General features: G+C 37.9%; 1 protein-coding gene across 1 annotated transcript in view; it reads right to left on the bottom strand.

The window, feature by feature from the left end:
* The window catches only part of LOC107716335 (netrin receptor UNC5B-b-like), a 58518-nt gene that overhangs the window by 42525 nt on the left and 4948 nt on the right, over positions 1 to 11045 (bottom strand). Inside the window, exon 2 of the mRNA XM_016522734.1 lies at positions 7694 to 7792. Coding sequence (XP_016378220.1) covers positions 7694 to 7769 — 76 coding nt within the window. The 5' untranslated portion in view covers positions 7770 to 7792. The remainder of the gene's footprint in view (positions 1 to 7693; positions 7793 to 11045) is intronic.

Raw genomic sequence — 11045 nt, 5'->3', positions numbered from 1 at the left:
CGGGGGGGGGGGACAAACAAGCAGTGAAGCAACAAGAGGATGGTAAGAGCAAAGCCCATCTTTCAGGGGACTGCATGTTAGAGAAAGTAGAGGACAGATGAGTGTGTATGTGTCTATGTCTGTATAAGGATGAGCCTCTCCAATTACATAACAGCCCAGGTGCCCAGGTACAGCTGAATGACACAATACTAAACATTCACTGAATAAGTGATGCAATTCTTAATCTCAGAAAGACAGATTTTTTTAGCTTGCAGAAAGTCTGGTTCTCATTGCAGCTTCAAGCACACCTTTTGACCAAAACATTTCCATGACTTTTTTTTTTATAGATTACTAAACACTGAATAAAATATTGTACTCACCAAAAATATTTTCTTGCATAAAGTACACATAACTATCTAGGGCTGCACAATTAATCGAATTTCTATTTTCATATAAAAATACGGCATGCAGTTGCATCAAACAATGGTATAAACATCATTCAATGTAAATTGTGATAATCGTAATTAATAATCGCAATTACAATTTCAAGGGAATAATCGACAATTATGATTTTTGTCATAATCATGCAGCCCTATAACTATCATTACAATATTAATTCAGTTTTTTAAAGAAATTAATACTTCTATTCGGTGTGGATTCATTAAATTCAACACAAATGTAAAAACATTTATAATGTTACACAAGATTTTAACTTTATATTCATTCTGAAGAAAGAACCATATTTTTCACAAAAATATTAGGGAACACAACAGTTTTCAGCATTGATCATTTATTTCTTATTAATTAATTTATTTATTTATTTTTGAGCAACATATTAGAATGACTTCTGAAGGATCATGTGACACTGAATAGCACTTAAACCCTGGAAAAGTCAGATTTTTATGTCACCTTTAAAATCAAAGAGCAACAAAATTCAAGTGTATCTGACTGCATCCCTCACCACCATAAATCACATCATCACAAGCTACAAACTAAGGCTGCACAATTAATCGAATTTCTAATCGCAATTACAATTATGGATGCCACAATTACGTAATCGTTCAAAGCGGCAATTAATCGTTCAAAGTCCACTTATGTTATTCTGCACGCTTAAGATATGTTTTTTTCTTTCTATGTTATCTTAAGGGTTTTTCCATTCTTTTAGTTTTAGTTTTAGTATAAAAATGTAAAAACATTTATAATGTTACACAAGATTTTAACTTTATATTCATTCTGAAGAAAGAACCATATTTTTCACAAAAATATTAGGGAACACAACAGTTTTCAGCATTGATCATTTATTTCTTATTAATTAATTTATTTATTTATTTTTGAGCAACATATTAGAATGACTTCTGAAGGATCATGTGACACTGAAGACTAGAGTAAATTAAATGAAATTTGAAAATGAAAATTCAGCTTTGCCATCACAGGAATAAATTACAATTTGAAATATATTAAATTGTAAAACCTTTATTTTAAATGGTAATAATATTTCACAATATTACTGCATTTTTTATTAAATTTTGGGAGCATATTTAAAAAAAAAAACTCTTACTGACCATAAACTTTTGAAGGGGTTGATGTCTTTGATTTCATGTCCTTTTATATAGAATCCTAAACGAATTACTTAAAAAATATATTTTTAAGAAGTTATTAAAAAAAACTATATTAGATCCATTTTAAAATATGTTTAGACTCATTTAGACAGAAAGAGATTGCCTGACCAAATGCAAAACACAACACAAAAAAGCAGAAAATGGGTGTAGACTTTGTGGTCAGAATTTCTTCAGTCCAAAATAAAAAAATTCTCATCATTTCATAGACACAATTTCACAGAATATAGTTTTGTTCATGTACTGTAGTTAACTTGTAGTTAACATGCCTTAAAACTCTAATGACTAATCCAGTGATTGGTTCTTCCTCAAATTAGCCTATCTGTATATAAACCAGACAGAGTAAAAAAAAAAAAACACCTCTTGAACTCGACTTGACCTCTGTCACCAATTTTGAGCACAATATGCATCAAGTGGTCAGTAAACAGCATGCTGTCAGAGGCTATGTAATCCCTAGTGTGTTTTGTGCCCAGAATCAACACATACACACAAAGAGTGCAGTTCAGGCCATGTATGCAGTAATAATCAACAGAGAAAATATGCTGAAGGGGGAATATGTATGACACAATGACAGAGCTCATCATCAAGTAATCTTCTCAACGCTGGCTTGTTCCCGCTCAATATCAGTCTCTTCGCTCTCCCCGTGGGCATGCTTGAATGTTCACACGAACAAAAGCGCAAACATGCCAATGAAGAAATCAATTGTGGTGTGTCATTGACAGTGAAGGGATGAATGTGCTCTAGGTTGATGTACTGTTTATATCATCACACTGATGTCATGTTTTTGGATCCGGGACAGTTGTCAAGCATTTTAATCAATTTTCTATTAGAGTAACATAGTCGGTAAGACCCTGAGTTGTGTACAGGCCCGGCCCTAAAAATAATACAGAATCTAATCTGAATTATGGTTAAAAGAGATTAGGGGTCCGTAATCTCTTGAATAAACAGGGGGAAAAAAGTGAGCATGAAAAAAAAAAAAGCTTAGGTGGGGGGGTTGAACTCCCTCCTGCGGACACCATTTGATAGTAAGTCTGTGTAGGTCTTCCGAGATGGACAACACCATTTCATCAAAACCACGCTAATCCCCATGCCATCCGGCCCATCCCTCTCTCTCTCTCTCTCTCTCTTCTGTGAGCCTCCTCGATCCCACCCTCCATTCCCTTTGACCATCCATCTCTCAAAAGTCTCAAAGCAAATCTGAAAGCCAGGACTGAAAATCCAGGGCTGTGATCCAGCGAGTCATAGTCACAGAAAACCTGGAGCTTACTGAGGAGTAAGTGAGAGATTGAAAATTAAAGGGATAGTTCATCCAAAAATGAAACTTCTGTCAGCTACTCACCCTCATCTCGTTCCAAACCTGTATGACTTTCTTTCTTCTGTGGAACATTAAAGAAGAAGTTTTGAACAATGTCTCAGTGTCCATACAATGAAAGTCAGTGGGGTTCAAAACAACACTGAACCCCACTGACTTTCACTGAATGGACAAAAACAGTTGAAAGTCTTCAAATATCTTCTTTTGTATTCCACAGGTTTGGAACAACACAAGGGTGAATAAAAGATAATTATGGGAAAAGTCTCTTTAAGGTATGGTTGTTTAAAAATCACTATTACCAAAAAAGTGGACCAGGATGGACATAAAAATGACTAAAAGTAAGGGAAACATCCCCCCCCCTTTGGTGTAAATGGCATTTAAATGTTTAAGTTGGCAAAAAGGGGCCAGGCCAGTCACAGCATTGGAACACAGAACATGATTTAGATTTTGTGCTTCAGCTGTGAGCGGTACACCACAGGAGGCAGCCAATGTTGTAAGGAAGACACACATCAAAACTGGTTGGAACATTAATAAATTATAGTTAAATAGTAAAAATATTCAACAAAAAATGTTGATCTGCAACTGATCTGCACTTTTTGCTCCATGGCATTTTTATGTCTCTGATTATGTTTTATCTGCTATAGCTGCAACATCAATCAACACGGTCCTGTGTTTCATATATTAATCTGTCTTTTGTTCAAAATCTGTCTTTTGCTGAAGCCTTTGCTTTCTGACCTTTGGATGAGTTGTGGTGAAATGCCATTCGACCATGCATGACATCAATGCCTCTTAAATCTTACAGCAGACTGCGGTCTGACATTATTATGCTCAGTGAAATCACCAAATTTATAGGCTAGTTAGTCTGGTGAATATTATCAATTTACCTTACACAAGATACACAAAGATAAAACATTATTTCTTTTGAAACTAAATAGTACATTTCAAATGAAATTTTATTTATTTTATACTTCCTCCCTTGGAAGAACAGCCAATCTGAAGCCCTCAGCTCAGTTTATACATATATAATAGACAAGAATATTTAGTTTCACAGTCCCTGTGGTGGTAATTTTACTGCACAATGTAACTTCTCCGAAGTTAAATGTTAGTTTCATATCTCAAGCTCATAATTACCAAACACTTTAGGAAACACAATACGGGAAAAAATGTTAAGGAATAACAGTATCGGTCATACTTTTTATTACCTCACTGTGACTGGGTGGGCCAGGTTTCAGACCACACTCAAAAGGCATCACTGACATTTAAATAAGGTCATATTCTAATGTTTCATGCGGTGATGTCAGAAATCCAAGGAATTTAAAAAAAGGTGTTTTGCAGCTTGGTTTCAGTAGATTGTCTTTTTGGGAAGGAAGCTTTGTGTAATGAAAATTACAGTATCATTTAGTTGCATATGAAACCTGAAAATCTACTAAGAACATCTCACACACAAATTGCATTAATACTAAGCTATAAAACAATACTGCCGTTGTATATTTGATGAACTTGGGCTCAATGAGTGAAAATGGTATCATGCACAGACTCTTTAAGAAACAGAAGAAGCCTCAAGGTACAAATTGATCAAACGAGTCAGACGACTCTTTTTATGTCCTCTGAGGTATTTAAGGCTGTATTTCTGTCATGGGGTGCGACAGACACCCTTATCCAGGACGTCTCTTTGTAATTATATGCAGGAGGACCGTCATTTCAACACTGCTCCCCTCACAAAGATGAAAGACAGGTAAGACATAGTCATGTAATTGGCCCTCTCATTGAGGGAAGAGGAAAAGAGAACGGGCGGGTTTGTTTCGATATATCCTGTTTATCCTTGTTCCCACCGTTTCTCTCTCTCTTTCTCTCCGACTGTCTCCAGTCGATTGCGGGTCATTATTTCCAATGTGTCTGTGCCTTCAGGACAGGTCTGTAAATTGTGGCGCTAAAGTGTCCAGGGCTCATTTAGGACAGATTTACACACACCATGCCACCCTATAACTGTGACTCAATGTAAACATGCTCACAAACAAATACGTGCTTAAACGCAGCTGTAAGCAAGCACATGAGACGTGGGTGGACACATCAACTAACAAAGACTTGCTTTTTCCTGTCAGTCACACTTGGAAATTTAAATCAATGAAACAAAAGCTTTCTTGCACTTAATAACGAGAGCGTGTACACAGCAACATAATCGTTATTTGCTACCGACAGCCTGAATCATGAAGATGTAAGCAGCAAATGACTGCGAGATAGACTTCACATGCCTTCTTTTCTCCACCATTTCACTTTCAATTTATTCTAGAAATAAAACAAAGGGACCAACAGTGTATTTGGAAGAGATTATGAGGGACTAGAAGAAGGTATTACAGCGATGGCATCTCACAAAAATAATATATAAATTTAAAAAAGTGTGAAAAATAGTGAATAAAAGAATAAGTAATAGTGAAATAAATTAATAGGTAAATACATTCAGAAACATAAAATAATCAAAATAATAAATAGTAAATAAAACAATATGTAAAATATGTAAAACATAATAAACAAAAAGTTAAGAACTACATAAAATGAATTCAAATATAATAAAAAATATAGATGAATGAATCAATTAATAAATACCAGTGAATAAACTAAACTAAACTAAACTAAACTAAAATAAAATAAAATAAAATAAAATAAAATAAAATCTGTGAATGGGAATAAGTTTACAAAGAGTAAAATATGGGAATAAGTTTACCCTTACAGATCCCTGTAGAGCCTTTGTTGTGCCTAAATCCCTGTTATGAACAGATGGCAACATAAAGACCTCCACCAAAAGTATTCTCTGACCCCAGAACAGAAGTTAGTCTTTCATGCCAGTTTGTTTCTTCCACCACCTGTCTACCCCTGAGTGACATACTGTAGGGTACAGCTCTTACATCTCTCCTGACAGACCGGAGTATACATACAGAGACTCCCTGTGAGTCTGTCCTTCCAAAAGCATCTTCTGTCAAACCTCTCTATCCCACGGGTTGCTGGTTGTCTGTCTGTCCCGGCTCAAGTCAGCTATTCAGATTCAAGGGTCGGTCGTTTAATGTTAAAATGCTACACTTCAGACAAAGGAAAAGGGCTGGAGGTTTCGGTTAACCTTGTGTGCTGGCACAAAGGGTTAGGCTTTGGGGCTCAACTGCACTGTACATGGCTTACAGTAGAGATGGCTCAGATAGACGTGTTGAGACCGACTGATTTTGGTGCTATATAAAGAATGAGAATCTTATGAAGTGCAACTGATTTCAGCCGTCTCTCATTCTGCAGCAAAAGACAAACTTATTGGGTCATCTTCAGTGCAAGAAACGAAATTCATCTTTTCAAAACAGTCAATGTCATTTTTGCTAGCTACTGAATATTTAATTATTCATGCTCATTTCCCGTTTTTACATTTGTCATCATCTAACACTCACTTAAAGTTAATCTTTAAAAACACTAATAATTTAACAACACTGTTAAATGTAATCGTCAGCAAATCTAATAATAAAAATCTCATTTTTCATACTCTGTGTTATAATGTTGAAGTTGTAGAATCCAGAATGAATGATTTACATTTATTTATTTATATTTATTATTTTTATTATTATTTTTTGCCACTCATTTTATCCAAACTTTTAACATTAGCCATTTATCAGTTTTCTGCCATGACATGAAAATAATTATCAGTTTATTGGCAGAATTATCTGATTATTTCGACCGGAATTTTATTATGCATATGCGGAGCATCACTACTTATTAGAGATCAATTATGTTTCATCATTGAAATACTTAAATCAATGGTTTTAAATGCTACAATAAGTACAATAAGTGCAATATCAAATACTGACATTCATTTTCAGATTTGCTAAAGATTACACTTAGCTATGTAACTAAATTAGTGTTTTAAAAGGTAAACTTTAAGTGAGCATAAGACAATGGCAAAGGTTGTTTAAATGTAAAAATAGAAAAAAATAGCATATACAATTAAATATGTAATATTAACCAATATCTAATATCATTCTATAACCATTGTTGTTCTGATATATCATGCATACACAACAATCGGAATGAAAGACTATAGGTCTTGACAACTGTCTGGTCAAATAATAAAAATGACTCCTACCAGTCCTGATGTATATTTTAAATCATGTTTGTTATTATTATTAAGCCTTATCTCAGTCAAGTCACATACAGTTATACAAACGCCTCAACACTAAAGAACTAGTGTCACATACAGAACTCTATCGGGAGAAAAAAAAAACAGTCTCCCACTGCTGGTCTGACAACATGATGTCAGAAATCATTCTTTAAAGAAAGCCCCACTGCTTCACTTCAACATTAATCAATCAAAGAGAAACACCCTGCCCAGTGCCCACATCTCATCTTTCAGATCAATAAACATCTTCACAGCCTTCATGAGTGCGATCCTGCTCCCCCTCCCCATTCACAGACCTCAGGTCTGGCTGGGCTCTGTACGGAGCGCTCCGGAGCGAGACATGCAGGCGAGGCAGAGTTTAGACCGGTCGCGCAGAGAGTTAATGAAGCCACACCAGTCAGCATGACCGTCCATCTGTTTCCTTAATCCTCGTAAACATGAGCCACACTGTGATAGGGCGCTAGCCAACCCCATTGCTGTGATTTACAGACATAAGGACAGTGCTCACTCTGAATGGATGGATGAGCAGGAGGGAAAGTGGGAAAGAGGGGTTTGGGAAAGTGTTGGCCGTGACAGCTTTTAGGAGATGTCCCCGTAAAGCATTGTGGTCTGCAAGTAGCTGCACCATGCTCAGCTCACCTGCTAATCGGAGCAGAGAGGTGGAGTGGAGCTGAGCGAGCAGAAAGGTGAGAGTGAGATTGGCTGTGCCGTCCATCTGTCCATCAGTGGGTTAAGAGGCTTGGGGAATAGAAGAGGGGGCATAAGTAAAAATAAAAGTAAACACAGAAAATCCAAACATTACACCAGCAATAAGTGTGAAGATGCCAATCTTGATTAAGGTAAAGTGTCAAAAGACACAGAGCGAAGCTTTGCACAAGTGAGGTATGTGAAAACACACCTGATTGACAGGCTTTGTGAACATGGCCTTGCTGTGAACCCCAGTTAGTAGTTTAAGATCCCCTCTGCTTCACTTCACTCTCCAATTTTTGCTCTCTCACTCATCCCATCACCAACAACCTGTCAGGTTCTGCTACCTCTTGCACTTCTTGTGTCTGAACTTGCTATGCTACTCAAATAACTCTTACAAATAAACAAGGCACATTGTTGACTCTGTTTACAAGTTTTACAAGATTTGAGAACCTATTTGAACATCTAAAGTAATTTGGATATACTTCAGTTATAATACTCGTTTTTCTTATGATGTTTTGCTAATTTTCATATTTTTTATACAGAGTTTCAGACTCATTCAAACCAGTAATTTGTCTTTTTTTTTAACTATTCATTAAAATAAATGTATTGTAAGAGTCATTCACTTCAGGAATCAGGCTATGGTGGTTGTGATGTATGTTTTTGATTCACTAAAAAGAACTGATTCAGTTTTGTTTGTTTTTGCCTGCAGTCCATGAGAACAACTCACCAAAGATGTTTTTTGCCGTTATCTTGCCGATATACCATATTTTATTGCATCACATTCAATACAGACCTCAAAATCGATACTGGGACTATTCAAATGAAGACTGATTATTTGAAAAAAAAAAATCTATATTTTTACCCAGCCCTACAACATATTTTAGTTTAGTGTCTTTATGCAATCAGAAGCTGATCAGAACAGACTGATCATCAAAAAGTGTCTGGAGCCTTTGTTCAACGTAACATTTACATGATGTCAGTAAAATAAACTTGTGTCGCATCTCTGCATCAGGCGTTTCTAGTGTAAACAGTTTGCAGGAGTGGTCAATTTTAGCTTTCCATCAGTCTTGGAAGCTTGTTTTATTTTTATTTTTTTTAAAGTAAAACTTTACTTTGTCTAACTGAAAGTACCCCACCTCTAAATGCAGGTTTAAAGGGCATCACAGAACCAATTTATTCCAATTCACCCTTTTCTGCAATTGAAACACATTAAACGGCTCCAGATTGGGTACCGGCTCCAGAACCAGAACCTTGTCGGTAGGAATGCAGCACCAGATTCTGGGAGTCGTGCCAGAGGGTGTGGAAGCGGCAACAACACATACTCCATAGAGATTAAGCATCACTATTTTGCCATTTCCAGAACAAGCCCAGCAGTCAGGGTGCAGCCAAAATCCACAACACTCATCCAAAGGGCGTTGACTGTGGAACCGGGCCTCCTGGACTAGACATGGCCTGCTTTTGATGAGTAAAGAGTGCCTTTCATTGGGTTCATGTGTAAAGGTCAAACACTATGCAACTGCTCCAGTGCATAAAACATTTACTGCATTGCTTTCACTGTGAACCTCAACTTGAAGACCTCTACATTTAATATATTTATTAACATTTATATACTTCTCTTAAGTGTCATATACTCTCAAACATTCTCATTTCCCGGTCAGGCAGAGTCAGGCTTGCTCTATTACAAAAGCACATTGTGTGTGGCCTTCTACATCTGGCACAAAGAAAACTAAAGCGACGCCACAAGAGGACATTACTCTTTGGTCACACACCATCAGACTGCCTTTACCAGCATGCCACACACACAGGGGACGTTTCATTCCAGCACTTCGACATTGAAAACCAGCCGGTGAGCAAGCATGTGTGTGTTCTCGGCTAAGACAATCCACATCCCTCCCAAGAGGGCCCCTGTAGCATGCAAACCACGGCAGAACCCTAATAAAACCCCTCTAGAGATCCTCTCCATATTCCTCTGCCCCTAGGGCAGATGGGAGTCTTAATAAGCGTTAAACTAAGAGAGATAGGATTCTCCACACCGCCTTTTGAAAGTGGAACGCCTCAAACCCCCATCACAATAAAGGAGCCAGAAAGAATGGGAGCACATAAGGGAGTGCGCAAAAAGAAGTAGATAGGAGATGAATGAACTAGTAAAAAGTACAAGAGAAAGGTCTTTGACAACAAAAACAATAAAATATTGGAAAGAGACGCTATATTTTTGCCTCTATATGAGGTACAGAAACAAAACCATACCGTCTCACTTGGGCATCAACCACAGATTGGCTGTGGTCTAATCTTCAGGCATGAACCGGGTTGAACTTCCTTTGAAGGCTAAGAAGATGAGGGAAATCTCCATGGCCTCAGAAAGTCTCTCTTTCAAGGCAGGAAGCACAAAGGCAGGTGGACTGCATGAGACCTATTCACATGGCCCTGGTACCACCGCTTCCAGACCCCTGCCAAAAGGAATCTGACATGCTACCCAAACCCCCACCGGCACCATCAGGGGGTCTGAGCTGAAGGCTCTTCACTCCTGATTTTTATAACTCTTTTACTTTCGCATATTTCTTTCAAGATCCTGATGCAAGCCATCGGTTTGCCAGTCAGACTTAGAAAAGAAGCTCAGAGAGCAAAAAAAAGACCAACTTTACAAGTCATATCCATATATCTCTAGCCAGCACAACTCAAAGCAAACCCTTTGACAGACTGAGCGACTGACGGTCCTAGATGTCTATCATGCAGTTGGGTTTGGAATGGATGCTACTGTATTCAGCAATCAATGGACCTTGCCAGACACAGCAGCCTGGGGAAAGGCTGTCCGCCAAAGACACTGTTGGCTTGGCATGAGCCTCGGCTGCAGGTCTGGCTCATTGTGAAATATTCAGGGGTTTCTTAGAAGGGAAGTGTGAAGCTAACAAGAAGAAAAGATAAAAGACTTGGTCACATGTACAGTAAAGCCCTACGTATTCTGACTCAAACATGTCAGCTCATTGTTTGTGAGGACTGAATAAGAAGTGTGACTATGAATGGAAAGCCGAGACAGGAAACACAAACATACAACATCAGTCACTCTCTCACTGCCTAAAGGAGTTACGAGCACGCCGACTCCTCCTCCCCCTCGCCCTTCACCCCACAAACACCCCACACACGGTGGCAGAAAAGAGCCCCATTCAGTTCTCTATTCAAGCCCGGCACAAAGCCACCCCACCGAGTCATTATTCTACAGACCCTGTCACTCTCCGCCCCTCCAACCCACCACCACCCAGCTGCCGTAAACCCGGGTGAGGTGAAGAGTCTCCTTCTCTTGTAT

The sequence above is a fragment of the Sinocyclocheilus rhinocerous genome, unplaced genomic scaffold (assembly GCF_001515625.1).
Source record: "Sinocyclocheilus rhinocerous isolate Xijiao unplaced genomic scaffold, SAMN03320098_v1.1 scaffold869, whole genome shotgun sequence".
Taxonomy (NCBI): domain Eukaryota; kingdom Metazoa; phylum Chordata; class Actinopteri; order Cypriniformes; family Cyprinidae; genus Sinocyclocheilus; species Sinocyclocheilus rhinocerous.
This window is presented reverse-complemented; position numbering and strand designations above follow the sequence as displayed.